General features: G+C 44.4%; 3 protein-coding genes across 8 annotated transcripts in view; all 3 read left to right on the plus strand.

Moving 5' to 3' along the window:
* Positions 1-4,210, plus strand: part of LOC112253571 (ABC transporter G family member 23-like) — a 59,967-nt gene extending 55,757 nt beyond the window's left edge. Inside the window, exons 19-20 of the mRNA XM_042315634.1 lie at positions 97-201; positions 1,811-4,210. Of these exons, the coding sequence (XP_042171568.1) occupies positions 97-201; positions 1,811-1,917 (212 nt within the window). The 3' untranslated portion in view covers positions 1,918-4,210. The remainder of the gene's footprint in view (positions 1-96; positions 202-1,810) is intronic.
* A 1,579-nt stretch (positions 4,211-5,789) lies between these two features.
* LOC121844993 (involucrin-like) lies at positions 5,790-7,120 on the plus strand. The gene is made up of 2 exons (XM_042315642.1): positions 5,790-6,107; positions 6,189-7,120. Exons 1-2 carry the CDS (start codon positions 5,973-5,975, stop codon positions 6,717-6,719), a joined length of 666 nt encoding a protein of 221 aa, XP_042171576.1. The 5' UTR covers positions 5,790-5,972; the 3' UTR covers positions 6,720-7,120.
* A 1,241-nt stretch (positions 7,121-8,361) lies between these two features.
* The window catches only part of abch1 (ATP-binding cassette, sub-family H, member 1), a 51,043-nt gene continuing 38,218 nt past the window's right edge, over positions 8,362-21,186 (plus strand). Inside the window, exons 1-5 of one of the 6 annotated variants that reach the window (XM_042315637.1) lie at positions 8,869-9,014; positions 9,517-9,557; positions 11,946-12,097; positions 14,389-14,548; positions 16,138-16,292. In XM_042315637.1, the coding sequence (XP_042171571.1) occupies positions 11,961-12,097; positions 14,389-14,548; positions 16,138-16,292 (452 nt within the window). In that variant the 5' untranslated portion in view covers positions 8,869-9,014; positions 9,517-9,557; positions 11,946-11,960. The other 5 variants (XM_042315638.1, XM_042315640.1, XM_042315639.1 and 2 more) reach the window with 5 other exon arrangements.

Here is a 21,186-nt window from a genome sequence, read left to right on the forward strand (position 1 = left end):
TCTCTGTCTTATGAGCCTCACAAAGAAGAACAGCACACACACACACATCTCACTCTCTCTTTCTCTAAGACAGTCTCTTTCCTCCTCTCCCTACAGGTATAATCTGGCCTGTGGAGTGCATCCCCTATCCACTACGTTACATCAGTCTGGCCCTGCCCCAGACCTACGCTTCTGAAGCCCTACGATGCATCATGTACAGAGGTAACACACACACACAGACACACACACACAAATATAAATACCGTACATGAACTCAGCAACAACAACAAAAGGTCCTCTCACTGTCAACTGCGTTTATTTTCAGCAAACTTAACATGTGTAAATATTTGTATGAACATAACAAGATTCAACAACTGAGACATAAACTGAACAAGTTCCCCAGACATGTGACTAACAGAAATGGAATAATGTGTCCCTGAACAAAGGTCAAAATCAAAAGTAACAGTCAGTATCTGCTGTGGCCACCAGCTGCATTAAGTACTGCAGTGCATCTCCTCCTCATGGACTGCACCAGATTTGCCAGTTCTTGCTGTGAGATGTTACCCCACTCTTCCACCAATGCACCTGCAAGTTCCCAGATATTTCTGGGGGGAATGGCCCAAGCCCTCACCCTCCAATCCAACAGGTCCCAGACGTGCTCAATGGGATTCAGATCCGGGCTCTTCGATGGCCATGGCAGAACACTGACATTCCTGTCTTACAGGAAATCACACAGAACGAGCAGTATGGCTGGTGGCATTGTCATGCTGCAGGGTCATGTCAGGATGAGCCTGCAGGAAGGGAACCACATGAGGGAGGAGGATGTCTTCCCTGTAACGCACAGCGTTGAAATTGCCTGCAACGACAACAAGCTCAGTCCGATGATGCTGTGACACACCGCCCCAGACCATGACGGATCCTCCACCTCCAAATCGATCCCGCTCCAGAGTGCAGGCCTCGGTGTAACACTCATTCCTTCGATGATAAACGCGAATCCAACCATCACCCCTGGTGAGACAAAACCGCGACTCGTCAGTGAAGAACACTTTTTGCAAGTCCTGTCTGGTCCAGCGACGGTGGGTTTGTGCCCATAGGCGAGGTGAGGACCTGCCTTACAACAGGCCTACAAGCCCTCAGTCTAGCCTCTCTCAGCCCATTGCGGACAGTCTGAGCACTGATGGAGGGATTGTGCGTTCCTGGTGTAACTCGGGCAGTTGTTGTTGCCATCCTGTACCTCTCCCGCAGGGGTGATGTTCGGATGTACCGATCCTGTGCAGGTGTTGTTATACGTGGTCTGCCACTGCGAGGACGATCAGCTGTCCATCCTGTCTCCCTGTAGTGCTGTCTTAGGCGTCTCACAGTACAGACATGGCCATGTTTTGCCCTGGCCACATCTGCAGTCCTCATGCCTCCTTGCAGCCTGCCTAAGGCACATTCACGCAGATGAGCAGGGACCCTGGGCATCTTTCTTTGGTGTTTTTCAGAGTGAGTAGAAAGGCCTCTTTAGTGTCCTACGTTTTGTGACCTTAATTGCCTACCGTCCGTAAGCTGTTAGTGTCTTAGCGACCGACGAGCATGGGAAACAGTGTTCAAACCCTTTACAATGAAAATCTGTGAAGTTATTTGTATTTTTACAAATTATCTTTGAAAGACAAGGTTCTGAAAAAGAACACACGCACAACATAGTCCCGAGCTCACAGTGGAGGAAAGATATCCTGCGCTCTGTCTGTGTCATCTTCATATCACAGTACAAACACACACACACAAATGCTCTCTCCCACACACACAGAGAGAGAGAGAAAGACACCATCTTACCTTGTCTCTCCCTCAGGCTGGGGTCTCTCCAGGATGATAGTGTGGCGAGGCTTTGTTGTCACCCTGGGCTGGAACACTTTCTTCGTCATCCTGGCCATCGTCATCCTCAAGCTGAGGATGTGAGACACCTGCCCAGGGAAGATGTGTGCTTATGTAGTGTATTTGAGTGTGTGAGGGTTTTGTGTGGGAGTGTCAATGTAGTGTGTGTAAGTGAGTGTGTATATGGTGTGTGTATATATAGTCTAGTGAGTGTGTATATGGTGTGTGTATATAGTCTAGTGAGTGTGTATATGGTGTGTGTATATAGTCTAGTGAGTGTGTATATAGTCTAGTGAGTGTGTGTAGGGTCAGTGCAGATAGGGTAACTTTCCCCCTCAGTCACGTTAGTTTGGCTACTCAACCTATCTATTTGTCACTCACCAAACCAATCAAAATGCCTGAAATGTGCATCTGGACACTGCACCCGCCCACTCAGGTGTTATGAGTGTAATCACCGTCAGAAGAGTGATCATCGTCTGAGGACTGTTATTATGGACAATAACATGAATGGGTGTGATACGTTTACAGCAGGATTCTACTGTCCTGCCGTTATAAGTCTGTAATATTAGTGTGTTTTCCCGATACAGCTTTGCATATTGTTGATAGTTAATTGCCATTATTGCATTGGTTGCACAGGTGTTTTATGTAGGATTATTTGTTGTACTGGTAACACAAGGCTGGAATTGTTAAAAGTTAAGAAGGGTCTTTTTTGTCAAAGCAGCTGTTAGGGTCAGAGTTATGCGTAGCCTCATTAGACTGACTTTCAAATGCACAACTAGGTTGCCTGGCAACTCAAGGTGAGTCATTCCGCTGCTCGATGTTCGCTACATACTTCGTTGCGCAGAAGGAACTAACGTCCGTGGGCATGGCGTAGCTTTTGGCCAGAGAAAGGATTTTGGCCCATATGTCAGGTCTTTCTAGAATGCCCTATTACGAAATATTCATTGTGAAAATGTTTGGTCTCTTTCTCAGAGGTTTCTTTTAACTAATAGTATTAAAGAGGTTTAATATAAATGAATCCACAAGTGCTGCCCTACTAAACATGATCTTGAAGTTTAAAAAAATACATTGATGTTTCTTGTACCTTCTGTAATGATCAACATTACCTTCTGTAATGACCAACATTACCTTCTGTAATGACCAACATTACCTTCTGTAATGACCAACATTACCTTCTGTAATGACCAACATTACCTTCTGTAATGACCAACATTACCTTCTGTAATGACCAACATTACCTTCTGTAATGACCAACATTACCAACATTACCTTCTGTAATGACCAACATTACCTTCTGTAATGACCAACATTACCAACATGACGTTCTGTAATAACCAACCTGACCTTCTGTAATGACCGACATTACCAACATTACCTTCTGTAATGACCGCCATTACCTTCTGTGATGACCAACATGACCTTCTGCGATGTCCAACATTACCTTCTGTAATGACCTACCTTCTGTAATGACAAACCTTACCTTCTGTAATGACCAACATTACCTTCTGTGATGATCAACATTACCTTCTGTAATGACCAACATTACCTTCTGTAATGACCAACATTACCTTCTGTAATGACAACATTACCTTCTGTAATGACCAACATTACCTTCTGTAATGACCAACATTACCTTCTGTAATGACCAACATTACCTTCTGTAATGACCAACATTACCTTCTGTAATGACCAACATTACCTTCTGTAATGACCAACATTACCTTCTGTAATGACCAACATTACCTTCTGTAATGACCAACATTACCTTCTGTAATGACCAACATTACCTTCTGTAATGACCAACATTACCTTCTGTAATGACCAACAGGAGACTGCTTCACATTTAGTTTGGTATTGCTCTTATACCAGGAAGCTGTGGCAAGATATCTGAAGATTGTTTTTGATCATAAACATTTTCCCTTTTACTTGAAAATGTGATATTTGGTTTTAAAAGTATAGCAAATTATTTCTTCTTAAATCAACCTCATTGGTATTTTATCTCAATTCCATATTCATAAATGTAAATGACAAAAACCTCTTTACTATTTTTGGAATGAAATTGAACAATATATAAAGAACATTTCTTCTTCTGATAACAAAAACAACCACACGGTTGAATGTAGTGATAAGGTGTTGACATAATGTATGGGCTGCATTACCCTGACTGTTGTTTCCATGTTTAGATACTCTGTTGTGTACTCTGTTTGCCTGTTTATGTTTAGATACTCTGTTGTGTACTCTGTTTATGTTTAGATACTCTGTTGTGTACTCTGTTTATGTTTAGATACTCTGTTGTGTACTCTGTTTATGTTTAGATACTCTGTTTGTTTTTCTATATTGGTATTTTTTTAACAATAAAATTAAAAAGACAACAAGGCATATCAGACTACAAATAAGCAGTTTGTTGTCCTGGCAACTGGGAGGAAGTGGACTAATATAAGAAGCATGGAGAATAACAGTAATGTTATTAGTAATGTTATGTGGTTTAGTGTAGGTTGGAGACAGAAATGTGGACTGGAGCCTGGATTTGGACCTATTTAAAATATTGTTAATTGAGATACGTTAAATACACACAAAAACAATTTTTTTTGGAGGAAGCTAAACACTTACACAACCAAAAGTATGTGGACATCTGGTCATCGAACATCTCATTCCACCCAATAGTTACAGGGAAGATGAATGAGCCAATTGGAAGCTGGGGATGATTAGGTGTCCATGATGGTATGAGGGCCAGATTGGGAATTTAGCCAAGTTATCACCCCTACTCTTACAATAAATGCCATTGAATCTTTATTGACCAATTTGTTAGACCAGAGGAAAGAGGTTCTCCTACTGGCCCTCCGACACCACTTCCAGCAGCATCTGGTCTCCCATCCAGGGACTGACCCTGCTACAGAGGCAAACAGCAGTGGGACACAGGGTGGCATGCTGCTGGCCTCTGCTGCACAACAGTGAGTAAACAAACAGCAGTGGGCTACAGGGTGGCATGCTGCTGGCCTCTGCTGCACAACAGTGAGTAAACAAACAGCAGTGGGATACAGGGTGGCATGCTGCTGGCCTCTGCTGCACAACAGTGAGTAAACAAACAGCAGTGGGCTACAGGGTGGCATGCTGCTGGCCTCTGCTGCACAACAGTGAGTAAACAAACAGCAGTGGGCTACAGGATGGCATGCTGCTGGCCTCTGCTGCACAACAGTGAGTAAACAAACAGCAGTGGGCTACAGGGTGGCATGCTGCTGGCCTCTGCTGCACAACAGTGAGTAAACAAACAGCAGTGGGATACAGGGTGGCATGCTGCTGGCCTCTGCTGCACAACAGTGAGTAAACAAACAGCAGTGGGATACATGGCATGCTGCTGGCCTCTGCTGCACAACAGTGAGTAAACAAACAGCAGTGGGCTACAGGGTGGCCTCTGCTGCACAACAGTGAGTAAACAAACAGCAGTGGGCTACAGGGTGGCCTCTGCTGCACAACAGTGAGTAAACAAACAGCAGTGGGCTACAGGGTGGCCTCTGCTGCACAACAGTGAGTAAACAAACAGCAGTGGGCTACAGGGTGGCCTCTGCTGCACAACAGTGAGTAAACAAACAACATGTGACTGGGGACGCCCGGTAAGCTTCATAATGAAACATTGTGACAGTTGAAGTGAACAACTTGATCTTCTTCATCTCCTAATGTATTGCACAAGTGGACTGCAGGTATTTACTTAAAAAGTAAATACAAATATTAAAACGTTTTAAAATAAACTTCAAATAAATAGTTACGATGGTATTAAAAAAAAAAACATCCCGTGGCTTTTCTCCAAATACCCCGGTATACGGTACACCGCCCGAGCCTACTTGGCACCTGAAAGTGCACCTCAATAGGCTAAAGAGGATCCTCTTTCCATTGGCTCGGTGCAGCAAGCTCTTCCCTTGGTTGCCTTGCCAACGTGAACACTCTGACAGATGCGGGTTAGTCGGTGCGGTACATGGCTGCTCAGAATGGACACCTGGATGTGGTCCAACTCCTTGAAACAGACGCTGACCCCCAACAAGCCAGCTGACGGCATCTCTATGTCCTGTCCTCTATACTCAGGTAACACACACACAACAGAAGGACTTCGTCAACCTTAGAAGTTTTACACCTAATGTTATTGGATGGTCTGTGTAGCTGTAGACGCTGGACACACAGAGATGGTGGAGTTGCTGGTTCGGGAAGGTGGAGAGGTCAACGGAACATACACAAGACACTGTGGCTCCAAGAGATCCTGCCTTCATCAGGCTGCTCTTAAGGTAAACAGACATATACACACACACACACACACACACATACAGAACAGATATGGTTCTACATTTGGACCTGTTGTGAATCAGAGATGCAGTATACCCAGACCAGAGCAGCCGAGCGGGAGCCTCTCAAGACCAGAGCAGCCGAGCGGGAGCCTCTCCAGACCAGAGCAGCCGAGCGGCAGCCTCTCCAGACCAGAGCAGTCGAGCGGCAGCCTCTCCAGACCAGAGCAGCCGAGCGGGAGCCTCTCCAGACCAGAGCAGTCGAGCGGGAGCCTCTCCAGACCAGAGCAGTCGAGCGGGAGCCTCTCCAGACCAGAGCAGCCGAGCGGGAGCCTCTCCAGACCAGAGCAGCCGAGCGGGAGCCTCTCCAGACCAGAGCAGCCGAGCGGGAGCCTCTCCAGACCAGAGCAGCCGAGCGGGAGCCTCTCCAGACCAGAGCAGCCGAATGGGAGCCTCTCCAGACCAGAGCAGCCGAATGGGAGCATTCTCACTGGAGAGGAGTTATGTGGACTGTTGTGTGAGGGCCTCAGTCAGTTGTTCTACACCTCCTACTGGTTCCCCCTGCTACTTTCAGGCAGGACTGGAACCCTCCCTACAGCTGCATCCAGCATCTAACATGGAAGAAACACATTTACTTGCTTATGGTATCCATCCTGCCTGTTTCCTTTACTTGTGAGACTTTTAGTGGCAATGGAGGCCACTCCTGGATTTACAGCTGCAGACAGGCCCTGTGAAGGCTTGGTTAGAGGGGCAGTAGCCCTGTGAAGGCTTGGTTAGAGGGGCAGTAGCCCTGTGAAGGCTTGGTTAGAGGGGCAGTAGCCCTGTGAAGGCTTGGTTAGAGGGGCAGTAGCCCTGTGAAGGCTTGGTTAGAGGGGCAGTAGCCCTGTGAAGGCTTGGTTAGAGGGGCAGTAGCCCTGTGAAGGCTTGGTTAGAGGGGCAGTAGCCCTGTGAAGGCTTGGTTAGAGGGGCAGTAGCCCTGTGAAGGCTTGGTTAGAGGGGCAGTAGCCCTGTGAAGGCTTGGTTTAGCCCTGTTTGGTTAGGGGCAGTAGCCCTGTGAAGGCTTGGTTAGAGGGGCAGTAGCCCTGTGAAGGCAGTAGCCCTTGAAGGCTTGGTTAGAGGGGCAGTAGCCCTTGAAGGCTTGGTTAGGGGCAGTAGCCCTGTGAAGGCTTGGTTAGAGGGGCAGTAGCCCTGTGAAGGCTTGGTTAGAGGGGCAGTAGCCCTGTGAAGGCTTGGAGGGGCAGTAGCCCTGTGAAGGCTTTAGAGGGGCAGTAGCCCTTAGAGAGGGGGTAGCCCAGAGCCCTGTGAAGGCTTGGTTAGAGGGGCAGTAGCCCTGTGAAGGCTTGGTTAGTAGCCCTGTGAAGGCTTGGTTAGAGGGGCAGTAGCCCTGTGAAGGCTTGGTTAGAGGGGCAGTAGCCCTGTGAAGGCTTGGTTAGAGGGGCAGTAGCCCTGTGAAGGCTTGGTTAGAGGGGCAGTAGCCCTGTGAAGGCTTTGTTGGAGGGCATAGGGGTAGCCATGTGAAGGCTAATTGGAAGGGCAGCTGTAGCCCTGTGAAGGCTAGGCTGGAGGTGCAGGGGTAGCCCTGTGAAGGCTAGGTCGGAGGGGCAGGGGTAGCCCTGTGAAGTCTAGGCTGGAGGTGCAGGGGTAGCCCTGTGAAGGCTAGGTCGGAGGGGCAGGGGTAGCCCTGTGAAGGTTAGGTTGGAGGGGCAGGGGTAGCCCTGTGAAGGCTAGGTAACACACAATAACATTTACATATTACATTTTTGTCATTCAGCAGATGCTATTTAGAGTGATATATTTTAATTTCAAAGTGTGTGTGTGTGTGTGTCCTCTCTATCTCTATCTAGGGTGTGTGGCCTCTCTCATCTCTGCAGGCCGTACGGGTCAGGGAAGAGTTGGGTTCAGTGGTTCTGATGCTCACACAGAGGGCCGGTTTAGACAGGCATGACCAAAAACCATATAGTTGATGCACACGTTTTTTTTTTGTTACTCCCATTGGAAAAAGTATTGTCTCATCTGACATTTTCAGACACATAATCTTAATTAATTTGGCCTAAGGCACTTTTCTGTTGATATTATGTAAATGAATTGGCTCTGTTTTGTGTGGTCAGATGTTACTGAACATGTTTATACATGTTTGTATGATTGCCTGTATTGTTTGCATTTGATGCTTGCTAATAAAAAATAGTATTGGTCTGTTTTCAGACACCTTTCCTATAGTTCCCTTTCCTTCACCGCCAGTAGATGGAGATAGTAGCCTATTGATTTTAGTGAGGCCATCTGCTGGGGAGCTGAGGCTGGATGCATCTCCCGCCAACCGACGACCATGGCCTCTGAGGCAGCAGCCGCGGATGATGCTGCGACGACAGGAGGACCGCCCGAATGCACCGAGATGGAGGAGCAGGTATGCAACATGGGGGCATTATTTAGTGAGGTGTTTTATGGGAGATCTGACAATGCAATACGGCTAACGCTGATATGTATATGCTGAAATAACTCCATAAACAATTAGCATTTCAGAAAAAAGCACCATAGGCCCAGTAAATAGGGACATCCTTAGGATGTGGGAAAAGATAGTGATGGAATAAAAGGAGACGAGTGTTTGAATTCCGTTCTCGTGGGCATAAAATGGAATGTCTGGTGCAGAGTGGAAGTGCACTGCGGCGTTTATAAAAGAAGCATTGATTTGAAATGACATGAAAACCTAGCAGCTGTCTATACCGGCATGTAGCCAACCGATGTATAAAAATAACCAGGCACCAACACGCATCACAGGTCATGCATGCATGACGCTTTCGCTGCCGAATTCATGGTCAATTGTAGGATAAATGCGCTAGTGGGGCGAACCGACAGAGTCCGACATGCTCCGTTTTGGAGGTGCTGTGAAGCGGAAGTTGGCAGGCTCTCTGGAAGGTAGTTTTTGTCTACGAGATGATTGGAGAGCGAAAGCTTGTTCTATATTCTGTATCGGATTGTGATGATAGCAGACAGGCTAAGTTAGCTTTGGATAAATGCACTGCTGATTCACGAAAGAGCGAACCGGCACCAGTTGGAATGTTATTGCGCCTATAAATGAATTTGCTGTTACAGTTACAACAGAATATATGGCTGCTCCGTTTATTACGATGGAGTCCCGCTGCCATATATAGGCTACCTAAACTGAAGAAAATCATGGGAAGGTGTCGTGGTAGGAGTGTCGTGGTTTGTTTTTGTAGTTTATAATTTGTCTCGCTAATTCTCTGTTAATGTAATTTAGTAGTAGAATAACAGGTGCATGTATTCCAGAGAGAGACTTCTCCCTTCTCGAAACCCAACCTGCTCTACCACGTTGAAATATAGCCTACCTACACTGTTGGCTAGGCAGACACACACAGACTACAGTGCAGGTGGCTACATTGTTGCTCTTCATCCCCAGTAGGCTACTAAACGTCTCCTCGAGGAGAAGGACTATTTCAGGTGAGTCCCTGTCACAATGTTGGACAAGCTGTTATTCCTAGTAGGCTAAATTAAGCATTCAGCTTGTGTTTTCGTGTTTTTATATAGTTTGTGATTTGTCCCTCTTTCAAAGATTAGGTAGGTTAAACGTATAGTACAGTATCAGTGGGTATCTGATATAATAACGACAAATCGGTGTGACACTTGTCGTTAGCATCAAATGTAGCCTACCTGGCTTCCAATTTATTTTCTTCATTTGAAGTAATCTGGGGAACACAGTAGTTTACTTCAACATCTTGTTGGATGGCTCAAATGATACTTTTTAAAAACATTTTTCTTATTTTTATGGAGCTTCTTTAAACTTGAACTGGAGTCTTTAATCTGTTAATATCAAGTATTTCAGATCATTTGCGGTCTGCAATTTGATTAATAAAAACGTTGAACTTCAAGCAGAAAGAATAGAACCATGGACAAATTCCCTTACAGTGAATGAATACGTCTGTCTGTGTAGATGGGATTTATAATGTCTCACTTATCAATATCCTATATTACAACGTTATTACAGCACAACAATGTCCTGGCTATTACTATTATAACAATAGTACCGGTCTGTACATATGCTGCCATGTGGAATTGTGTCAAAGAAGGTGACCTTGATCGAATGAGTCAGATTACGGAGTGGTTTCCCTCTAATCTCGTCACGGTGGAATGAAAGATGCTGGATTATGTGAGGGAGAACGGGGAAGCCAACACAGAGAAAGGGAGACAAACAAGGGAAGCCAACACAGAGAAAGGGAGACAAACAGGGGAAGCCAACACAGAGAAAGGGAGACAAACAGGGGAAGCCAACACAGAGAAAGGGAGACAAACAAGGGAAGCCAACACAGAGAAAGGGAGACAAACAAGGGAAGCCAACACAGAGAAAGGGAGACAAACAGGGAAGCCAACACAGAGAAAGGGAGACAAACAAACAGGGAAGCCAACACAGAGAAAGGGAGACAAACAAGGGAAGCCAACACAGAGAAAGGGAGACAAACAAGGGAAGCCAACACAGAGAAAGGGAGACAAACAAGGGAAGCCAACACAGAGAAAGGGAGACAAACAAGGGAAGCCAACACAGAGAAAGGGAGACAAACAAGGGAAGCCAACACAGAGAAAGGGAGACAAACAAGGGAAGCCAACACAGAGAAAGGGAGACAAACAAGGGAAGCCAACACAGAGAAAGGGAGACAAACAAGGGAAGCCAACACAGAGAAAGGGAGACAAACAGAGAAAGGGAAGCCAACACAGAGAAAGGGAGCAAACAAGGGAAGCCAACACAGAGAAAGGGAGACAAACAGGGGAAGCCAACACAGAGAAAGGGAGACAAACAAGGGAAGCCAACACAGAGAAAGGGAGACAAACAAGGGAAGCCAACACAGAGAAAGGGAGACAAACAAGGGACGCCAACACAGAGAAAGGGAGAATGAAACAGGGGAAGCCAACACAGAGAAAGGGAGAATGAAACAGGGGAAGCCAGGGAAAGGAGGCAGGGATTAAAGATGATTTTGACTCAGGGTGTGTCCCAAATGGTACCCTATTCCCTATATAGACCACTATATCCCTATGGGCCTTGGTGAAAAGTAGTGCACTACGTAGGGAATAGGGTGCCAGTCAGGGTTGCTCTACGACCTAGATTCAATGCAGGCCAAGTTACAGGCACGCCACCACCAGACCTGGGTTCATATTCTGTTTTGAACTCTCTCAAATACTTTGATCGTTTGCTTTAGCCTGCCTGGAGTGCCAGATGGGCAGGGTTTACAGTTGTGGGACTATTCTATTGGTCCCATTAAACCAGGCAAAATCAATCAAGCACAGAGAAAGCATTTGAAATGATTTTCAAATAATATTTCAACACAGGTCTGCTACAGGACACAGACACAGATTCATGGCAGCTAGTTGCTGAGAAGATGTCATTTAGTTCACTTTCTGTTGTCCATAATGAGCAAGTCCTTAGTTGGTTTTGCATCCCAAATGACAACCAATTTTCCATATTTTGACCAGGGTCCTATATGGGCTCTGGCCAAAGATAGTGCACTACGTCTGGAATATGGTGGTGCCCTTTGTAACGCAGCCTGGTGTGTCCTGTAACCATAGTCGCCGGTTCACGTCCTGCCCCGGCTATTCTCCCTCAATTGCTACTTGGGCTGCAACATTCGGGTAACTTTCCCCAAATTCCCAGGTTTTCCTGAAACCCTGGTTGGAGGATTCCTGGATTTCCTGCCTATTCCTTCCTGATTCCATGAATCTTCTAACTGGGGTTTCTGGAAAACCTGGGAATTTTGGGAAAGAAACCCTAATCACAACACTGGGCCATAATGCTGTGAAGGGGGGTGATTGATTTTTTTACATTTGTTTTTCTTCTTCCAGTTGGCGGAGGGAAGGATGAAGGCAGACGAGGAAGCTCCTCCCCCCTCCCCGGGGCTAGGGGGTTCGGCGATCCGGTGTCGGGAAGTGTGTCGGTCGTACGGTGAACTCAAAGTCCTGAGTAACCTCAACTTGACCGTACCACAGGGACAGATGTGAGTAAACCACATTGACACTACAACCTTACCCAGTCCTAACCCTGACCTTACACCATGACACTGACCTCAGTAGTGCGTACTGCCCTGTGGGGTATTCAATCAGAAAAGGTTACCCTGAGTGTACAGGATAAGTCAAAACACCACTTCACCCCGCAGTAAGACAGAGCATGTTCATATCGCTAATAAGTAATGGACTTACATGTTATTAATATGTAATGTTCTTACATGTTATTAATATGTAATGTTCTTAAATGTTATTAATATGGAATGTTCTTACATGTTATTAATATGTACTGGTCTTACATGTTATTAATATGTAATGGTCTTTCATGTTATTAATATGTAATGGTCTTTCATGTTATTAATATGTAATGGTCTTTCATGTTATTAATATGTAATGATCTTACATGTTATTAACATGTAATGGTCTTTCATGTTATTAATATGTACTGGTCTTACATGTTATTAATATGTAATGGTCTTTCATGTTATTAATATGTAATGGTCTTTCATGTTATTAATATGTAATGGTCTTTCATGTTATTAATATGTACTGGTCTTACATGTTATTAATATGTAATGATCTTACATGTTATTAATATGTAATGGTCTTTCATGTTATTAATATGTAATTGTGTTTTTGTCCACACACTGATGATAGCCTAACAGCTGAAATGTTTGTTGCCTCAACAGTAGTGGCTGAATATTGTCCTTTGACAGTTGTAACAGCTGAATACTTTCTCTTAAGCACAATTCTCTTTCTTATAAAGTATTGTTGTTTCAACATCTCTCTCCCTTAGTGGCATGTGACGTGAGCTCCACTGACACACAGCTCAATTAGATTTGATTTACACAGAGCCTCAGATTCCATTACAAAGGGCCCTGGGTCTGAACCTAGTGAAAAGCCGGAGTAGGGCGACAGGGTGGTAAACACTCAGAGGTGGAGGAGTAGGGTGGTGAACACTCAGAGGAGGAGGAGGAGTAGGGTGGTAAACACTCAGAGAAGGAAAATAGGGTGGTAAACACTCAGAGGTGGAGGAGTAGGGTGGTGAACACTCAGAGGAGGAGGAGGAGTAGGGTGACAAGGTGGACTGTAGAAAGAAAATAATATAATAAATAGATTAAGAAAACCCAGTAAAATAAATATCTGCAGTATTTAATGAAGAGCCTCTTGTTGATGTTGACACCAGGTCCTTGCAATTAATGATCAGGGAGAACAGAAAAGCAGCAGGCTCCCGGACCTCGTAGGGTCAGAGTTGAATACCCCTGATCTAAACCTTAAAGTAGACAATGTCATTGGGTTCTTGCATGTATAAATTACGTTTAACATGGATTCCCACGTGAATCATGCATCAATGTCATTGGAAGTTTTATGTGAGTTATGCTTAAGAGTCAGACCATACTGAGTTATACAGATTACATACTGTACTATCATACTGTCATATCATACTATACTGTCATACTATACTGGCATATCATACTATACTGTCATACTATACTGGCATATCATACTATCATAATATGATATACTATGATATACTATCATACTATACTATCATATCATACGATACTATCATACTATACTATCATATCATACGATACTATCATACTATACTATCATATCATACTATACTATCATACTGTACTATCATGTCATACTATACTATAATACTGTCATATCATACTATACTGTCATACTATACTGGCATATCATACTATACTGTCATACTATACTGGCATATCATACTATCATAATATGATATACTATGATATACTATCATACTATACTATCATACTGTACTATCATATCATACTATCATACTATCGTACTATACTATCATACTATGGTATACTATCATACTATACAATCATATCATACTATACTGTCATACTATACTATCGTATCATACTATACTATCATACTATACTATAATACTATAATATACTATCATACTATACTATCATATCAAACTATACTGTCATACTATACTATCATACTATACTATGATATACTATCATATCAAACTAGACTATCATACTATACTATTGTATCATACTATCATACTATACTATCATACTATACTATGATATACTATCATATCAAACTAGACTATCATACTATACTATTGTATCATACTATCATACTATACTATCATACTATACTATGATATACTATCATATCAAACTAGACTATCATACTATACTATTGTATCATACTATCATACTATACTATCATACTGTAGTAATATGTATGATTTAGTGCAAATGTTCTTCCTGTTATCTTACAGCTACGGCCTGCTGGGTCCGAGTGGGTGTGGGAAGACCACACTGTTGAAATGCATTGTGGGAACACTGAAGATCTCCCGAGGGCACATCAGCGTGTTGGGGAAGCCGCCCGCATTTCCTGGTCACCAGGTCCCTGGGAGGATGGTGGGGTACATGCCACAGGTAAACTGTTAACTTATAGGTACACAACATACCACAGGTAAATAGATTCATAAATGACGCAATCTCTATCGCACTCCACACTGCACTTTCCCACCTGGACAAGAGGAACACCTATGTGAGAATGCTGTTCATAGACTACAGCTCAGTGTTCAACACCATAGAGCCCTCCAAGCTCATCACTAAGCTCATGACCCGGGGACTGAACACCTCCCTCTGCAACTGGATCCTGGATTTCCTGACGGGCTGCCCCCAGGTGGTGAGGGTAGGTAACAACACATTGATCCTCCACACTGATCCTCAACACGGGGGCCCCTCAGGGGTGCGTGCTTAGTCCCCTCCTGTACTTCCAGTTCACTCACAACTGCGTGGCCGCGCACGACTCCAACACCATCATTAAGTTTGCTGACGACACAACGGTGGTTGGCCTGATCACCGACGACGATGTCAACAAGACAAATGAGCTGATAATGGACTACAGGAAACGGAGTGCCGAGCACGCCCACATCACCGAGAGCTTCAATTTCTTGGTGTCCACGTCACTGAGTAATAATTATGGTCCACACACACCAACACAGTCATGAAGAAGGCACGACAACTCCTCTCTCCCCTCAGAAGGCTAATAATATTTAGCATGGGCCCTCAGATCCTCAAAAAGTTCTACAGCTGCACCATTGAGAGCATCTTGACTTGTTGCATCACTGCTTGGTATGGCAACTGCTTGGCATCCGACCTCAAGGCACTACAGAGGGTAGTGCATACGGTCCCAGTACTTCACCGGGGCAGAGCTCCCTGCCATCCAGGACCTCTATACCAGGCGGTGTCAGAAGAAGACCCTAAATATTGTAAAAGACTCCAGCCACCCATGCCATAGACTGTTCTCTCTGCTACCACAAGGCAATCGGTGCCGATGCACCAAGTCTAGAACCAACAGGACCCTGAACAGCTCCTACCACAAAGCCATAAGACTGCTAGTTAGTTAAATAGTTTACTTTTTTCACTAACTATTTTGACTCATCAAGTACACTGCTGCTACTGTTTATTATCTATCCTGTTGCCTAGTCCCTTTACCCCTACCTACATATCTACCTCAATTACCTATCGACTCGATACTGGTAACCCCGTGTATATAGCCAAATTATCGTTACTCATTGTGTATTTATTCCTCGTTTTATAATTGTTCTATTTTTCTCTCTGCATTGTTGGGAAGGGCCCCGTAAGTAAGCATTTCACTGTTAGTCTACACCTGTTGTTTACCAAGCATGTGACAAATACGATTTGATTTGATTTGACAGATGCACAAACCTCAGTTCCAAATGGACTCCTAACCTTTTAGACACTATGGAAGTGTACTGACATATGACAATAAATACCATGACAACATGATGTGTCCACATAACATACTGTAGCAAAACACACCATTTTAATTTGTCTTGTAATTTAGTTCTTGTCTATCTTCATTTCAAATTTGTATAGAAAACGTTTAGTGTTTTTATCTTTCTCACCTTTGTAATAAATGTGCTGTATAAATAAAGTTTGATTTGATATCAACACAACACATACCATGACATAACATTGTGTTTCTCCTTTAGGACCTGGCGTTGTACAATGAGTTTACCATCAGTGACACTCTGACGTTCTTCGGAAGGATCCACGGCCTGTCATCTACGGACACCCAGGCACGCATGGACTTCCTGGTGGACTTCCTGGACCTACCTCAGAAGAGCAAACTAGTCCGAAATCTCAGGTAACACAACCGTGTCAACACAGTGGTGTCAAACATACGAGCCCATTAAATATGGCCCACGGATGGGTTGGATTTATATCATTGTTCATTTATTTGTTTTAATTAGGGGGAAAACAATCTCAATACACATTAAAATAACAAAAACCAAATGGAAACTATGTATAAATGATAATGTACCTACATCTATAGTCTCTTCACTCTGTCCAGCTTGATAACAGTCATCTATAGTCTCTACACTCTGTCCAGCTTGATAACAGTCATCTATAGTCTCTACACTCTGTCCAGCTTGATAACAGTCATCTATAGTCTCTAGATAACAGTCATCTATAGTCTCTACACTCTGTCCTAACAGTCATCTATAGTCTCTACACTCTGTCCAGCTGGATAACAGTCATCTATAGTCTCTACACTCTGTCCAGCTTGATAACAGTCATCTATAGTCTCTTCACTCTGTCCTAACAGTCATCTATAGTCTCTTCACTCTGTCCAGCTGGATAACAGTCATCTATAGTCTCTACACTCTGTCCAGCTTGATAACAGTCATCTATAGTCTCTACACTCTGTCTAGCTTGATAACAGTCATCTATAGTCTCTACACTCTGTCCTAACAGTCATCTATAGTCTCTTCACTCTGTCCAGCTGGATAACAGTCATCTATAGTCTCTACACTCTGTCCTAACAGTCATCTATAGTCTCTTCACTCTGTCCAGCTGGATAACAGTCATCTATAGTCTCTACACTCTGTCCAGCTTGATAACAGTCATCTATAGTCTCTACACTCTGTCCAGCTTGATAACAGTCATCTATAGTCTCTACACTCTGTCCAGCTTGATAACAGTCATCTATAGTCTCTTCACTCTGTCCAGCTGGATAACAGTCATCTATAGTCTCTTCACTCTGTCCTAACAGTCATCTATAGTCTCTACACTCTGTCCAGCTGGATAACAGTCATCTATAGTCTCTACACTCTGTCCAATAAATGTGCATAAATAAAGTTTGGATAACAGTCATCTATAGTCTCTACACTCTGTCTTGATAACAGTCATCTATAGTCTCTACACTCTGTCCAGCTTGATAACAGTCATCTATAGTCTCTACACTCTGTCCTAACAGTCATCTATAGTCTCTTCACTCTGTCCAGCTGGATAACAGTCATCTATAGTCTCTACACTCTGTCCAGCTTGATAACAGTCATCTATAGTCTCTACACTCTGTCCAGCTGGATAACAGTCATCTATAGTCTCTTCACTCTGTCCAGCTTGATAACAGTCATCTATAGTCTCTACACTCTGTCCAGCTTGATAACAGTCATCTATAGTCTCTACACTCTGTCCAGCTTGATAACAGTCATCTATAGTCTCTACACTCTGTCCAGCTGGATAACAGTCATCTATAGTCTCTACACTCTGTCCAGCTTGATAACAGTCATCTATAGTCTCTTCACTCTGTCCAGCTTGATAACAGTCATCTATAGTCTCTTCACTCTGTCAGCTGGATAACAGTCATCTATAGTCTCTTCACTCTGTCCTAACAGTCATCTATAGTCTCTACACTCTGTCCAGCTGGATAACAGTCATCTATAGTCTCTACACTCTGTCCTAACAGTCATCTATAGTCTCTACACTCTGTCCAGCTTGATAACAGTCATCTATAGTCTCTACACTCTGTCCAGCTTGATAACAGTCATCTATAGTCTCTACACTCTGTCCAGCTGGATAACAGTCATCTATAGTCTCTACACTCTGTCCAGCTTGATAACAGTCATCTATAGTCTCTACACTCCGTCCAGCTGGATAACAGTCATCTATAGTCTCTTCACTCTGTCCAGCTTGATAACAGTCATCTATAGTCTCTACACTCTGTCCAGCTTGATAACAGTCATCTATAGTCTCTACACTCTGTCCAGCTTGATAACAGTCATCTATAGTCTCTACACTCTGTCCAGCTTGATAACAGTCATCTATAGTCTCTTCACTCTGTCCAGCTTGATAACAGTCATCTATAGTCTCTTCACTCTGTCCAGCTTGATAACAGTCATCTATAGTCTCTTCACTCTGTCCAGCTGGATAACAGTCATCTATAGTCTCTACACTCTGTCCAGCTTGATAACAGTCATCTATAGTCTCTTCACTCTGTCCAGCTTGATAACAGTCATCTATAGTCTCTTCACTCTGTCCAGCTTGATAACAGTCATCTATAGTCTCTTCACTCTGTCCAGCTGGATAACAGTCATCTATAGTCTCTTCACTCTGTCCAGCTTGATAACAGTCATCTATAGTCTCTACACTCTGTCCAGCTTGATAACAGTCATCTATAGTCTCTACACTCTGTCCAGCTTGATAACAGTCATCTATAGTCTCTACACTCTGTCCTAACAGTCATCTATAGTCTCTTCACTCTGTCCAGCTTGATAACAGTCATCTATAGTCTCTACACTCTGTCCAGCTTGATAACAGTCATCTATAGTCTCTTCACTCTGTCCAGCTTGATAACAGTCGTCTATAGTCTCTAGATAACAGTCATCTATAGTCTCTACACTCTGTCCAGCTGAGTGAATCTAAACAGAAGTTATACAGTCGGGTGCATAAAACACTCCAAAAGTGATGTATAAAGGCCTATATTTTTTTAACTGTTGACGTTAAGGAAATATAACACATTTTAAATGCGTCACTCCAGACCTCTGTGAAGAGCGTATGGGACCTGCAAGATGTTATGGTCCACGTTCATTTGGCGTGGGGTAGTTTCCTGTTGCCCATGACGTTCATTTGGCGTGGGATAGTTTCCTGTTGCCCATGACGTTCATTTGGCGTGGGGTAGTTTCCTGTTGCCCATGACGTTCATTTGGCGTGGGATAGTTTCCTGTTGCCCATGACGTTCATTTGGCGTGGGATAGTTTCCAGTTGCCCATGACGTTCATTTGGCGTGGGGTAGTTTCCTGTTGCCCATGACGTTCATTTGGCGTGGGATAGTTTCCTGTTGCCCATGACGTTCATTTGGCGTGGGATAGTTTCCTGTTGCCCATGACGTTCATTTGGCGTGGGATAGTTTCCTGTTGCCCATGACGTTCATTTGGCGTGGGGTAGTTTCCTGTTGCCCATGACGTTCATTTGGCGTGGGATAGTTTCCTGTTGCCCATGACGTTCATTTGGCGTGGGATAGTTTCCTGTTGCCCATGACGTTCATTTGGCGTGGGGTAGTTTCCTGTTGCCCATGACGTTCATTTGGCGTGGGATAGTTTCCTGTTGCCCATGACATTCATTTGGCGTGGGATAGTTTCCTGTTGCCCATGACGTTCATTTGGCGTGGGATAGTTTCCTGTTGCCCATGACGTTCATTTGGCGTGGGATAGTTTCCTGTTGCCCATGACGTTCATTTGGCGTGGGATAGTTTCCTGTTGCCCATGACGTTCATTTGGCGTGGGATAGTTTCCTGTTGCCCATGACGTTCATTTGGCGTGGGGTAGTTTCCTGTTGCCCATGACGTTCATTTGGCGTGGGGTAGTTTCCTGTTGCCCATGACGTTCATTTGGCGTGGGGTAGTTTCCTGTTGCCCATGACGTTCATTTGGCGTGGGGTAGTTTCCTGTTGCCCATGACGAGGAGGGGCCAAATACAGAGGCAGTGACCCATATCCACATTATGGAGATGGAATGGAGTTATCAGTCCCCAGAACACACACACCTTTCTGGGTGAAAGCGTTAGTGGGTTGAAGGGTTAGTGGGTTGAAGGGTTAGTGGGTTGAAGGGTTAGTGGGTTAAAGGGTTAGTGGGTTGAAGGGTTAGTGGGTTGAAGGGTTAGTGGGTTGAAGGGTTAGTGGGTTGAAGGGTTAGTGGGTTGAAGGGTTAGTGGGTTGAAGGGTTAGTGGGTTAAAGGGTTGAAGGGTTAGTGGGTTGAAGGGTTGAAGGGTTAGTGGGTTAAAGGGTTAGTGGGTTAAAGGGTTAGTGGGTTAAAGGGTTAGTGGATTGAAGGGTTAGTGGGTTAAAGGGTTAGTGGATTGAAGGGTTCATGGGTTGAAGGGTTAGTGGGTTGAAGGGTTAGTGTGTTGAAGGGTTAGTGGGTTGAAGGGTTAGTGGGTTGAAGGGTTAGTGGGTTGAAGGGTTAGTGGGTTGAAGGGTTAGTGGATTGAAGGGTTAGTGGGTTGAAGGGTTAGTGGGTTGAAGGGTTAGTGGGTTGAAGGGTTAGTGTGTTGAAGGGTTAGTGTGTTGAAGGGTTAGTGGGTTGAAGGGTTAGTGGGTTAAAGGGTTAGTGGGTTGAAGGGTTAGTGGGTTGAAGGTTTGAAGGGTTAGTGGGTTGAAGGGTTAGTGGGTTGAAGGGTTAGTTGGTTGAAGGGTTAGTGGGTTGAAGGGTTAGTGGGTTGAAGGGTTAATGGGTTAGTGGGTCTCAATCTCCTCCCTCTCTTCTAACCGGCATAGGTCCATGATTACATCATGTCCACAAAACCATGTGACCTGTGCCTAGAGACTATGGGTGAGTCCCCAATTGCACCCTATTCCCTATACACAGTGCCCTGGTCACTAGTAGTACACTAGTATATCCCATTTTGATCTGGGGACAAAGTAGGCTACAGCCAAGGCTCAGATGGCTAGAAATAGAAGGAAACAGTTTCCTCCTGAGTGAGTTTCTGTTTGTGTGTCACGGCTTCTGTAAAAATGCTGTGTTTTTACAACAGACATCTGTCAAGATGTCAATGCCAAAAGAAGGCTCCCTCACTGACTGTACAGAACCAACAGCTCTCAGTCCCAGTATCCTGACTGTACAGAACCAACAGCTCTCAGTCCCAGTATTCTGACTGTACAGAACCAACAGCTCTCAGTCCCAGTATTCTGACTGTACAGAACCAACAGCTCTCAGTCCCAGTATTCTGACTGTACAGAACCAACAGCTCTCAGTCCCAGT

Source organism: Oncorhynchus tshawytscha, unplaced genomic scaffold (genome assembly GCF_018296145.1).
Source record: "Oncorhynchus tshawytscha isolate Ot180627B unplaced genomic scaffold, Otsh_v2.0 Un_contig_4883_pilon_pilon, whole genome shotgun sequence".
Classification (NCBI taxonomy): Eukaryota; Metazoa; Chordata; class Actinopteri; order Salmoniformes; family Salmonidae; genus Oncorhynchus; species Oncorhynchus tshawytscha.

What these genes read in the sequence shown, in the direction of transcription:
- LOC121844993 (XM_042315642.1), top strand. Translation starts at nt 5,973, where the DNA reads ATGGTCTGTGTAGCTGTAGACGCTGGACACACAGAGATGGTGGAGTTG. An exon ending in TTCATCAGGCTGCTCTTAAG is followed by an intron (nt 6,108 to 6,188) that starts GTAAACAGACAT and finishes GTTGTGAATCAG; the next exon opens with AGATGCAGTATACCCAGACC.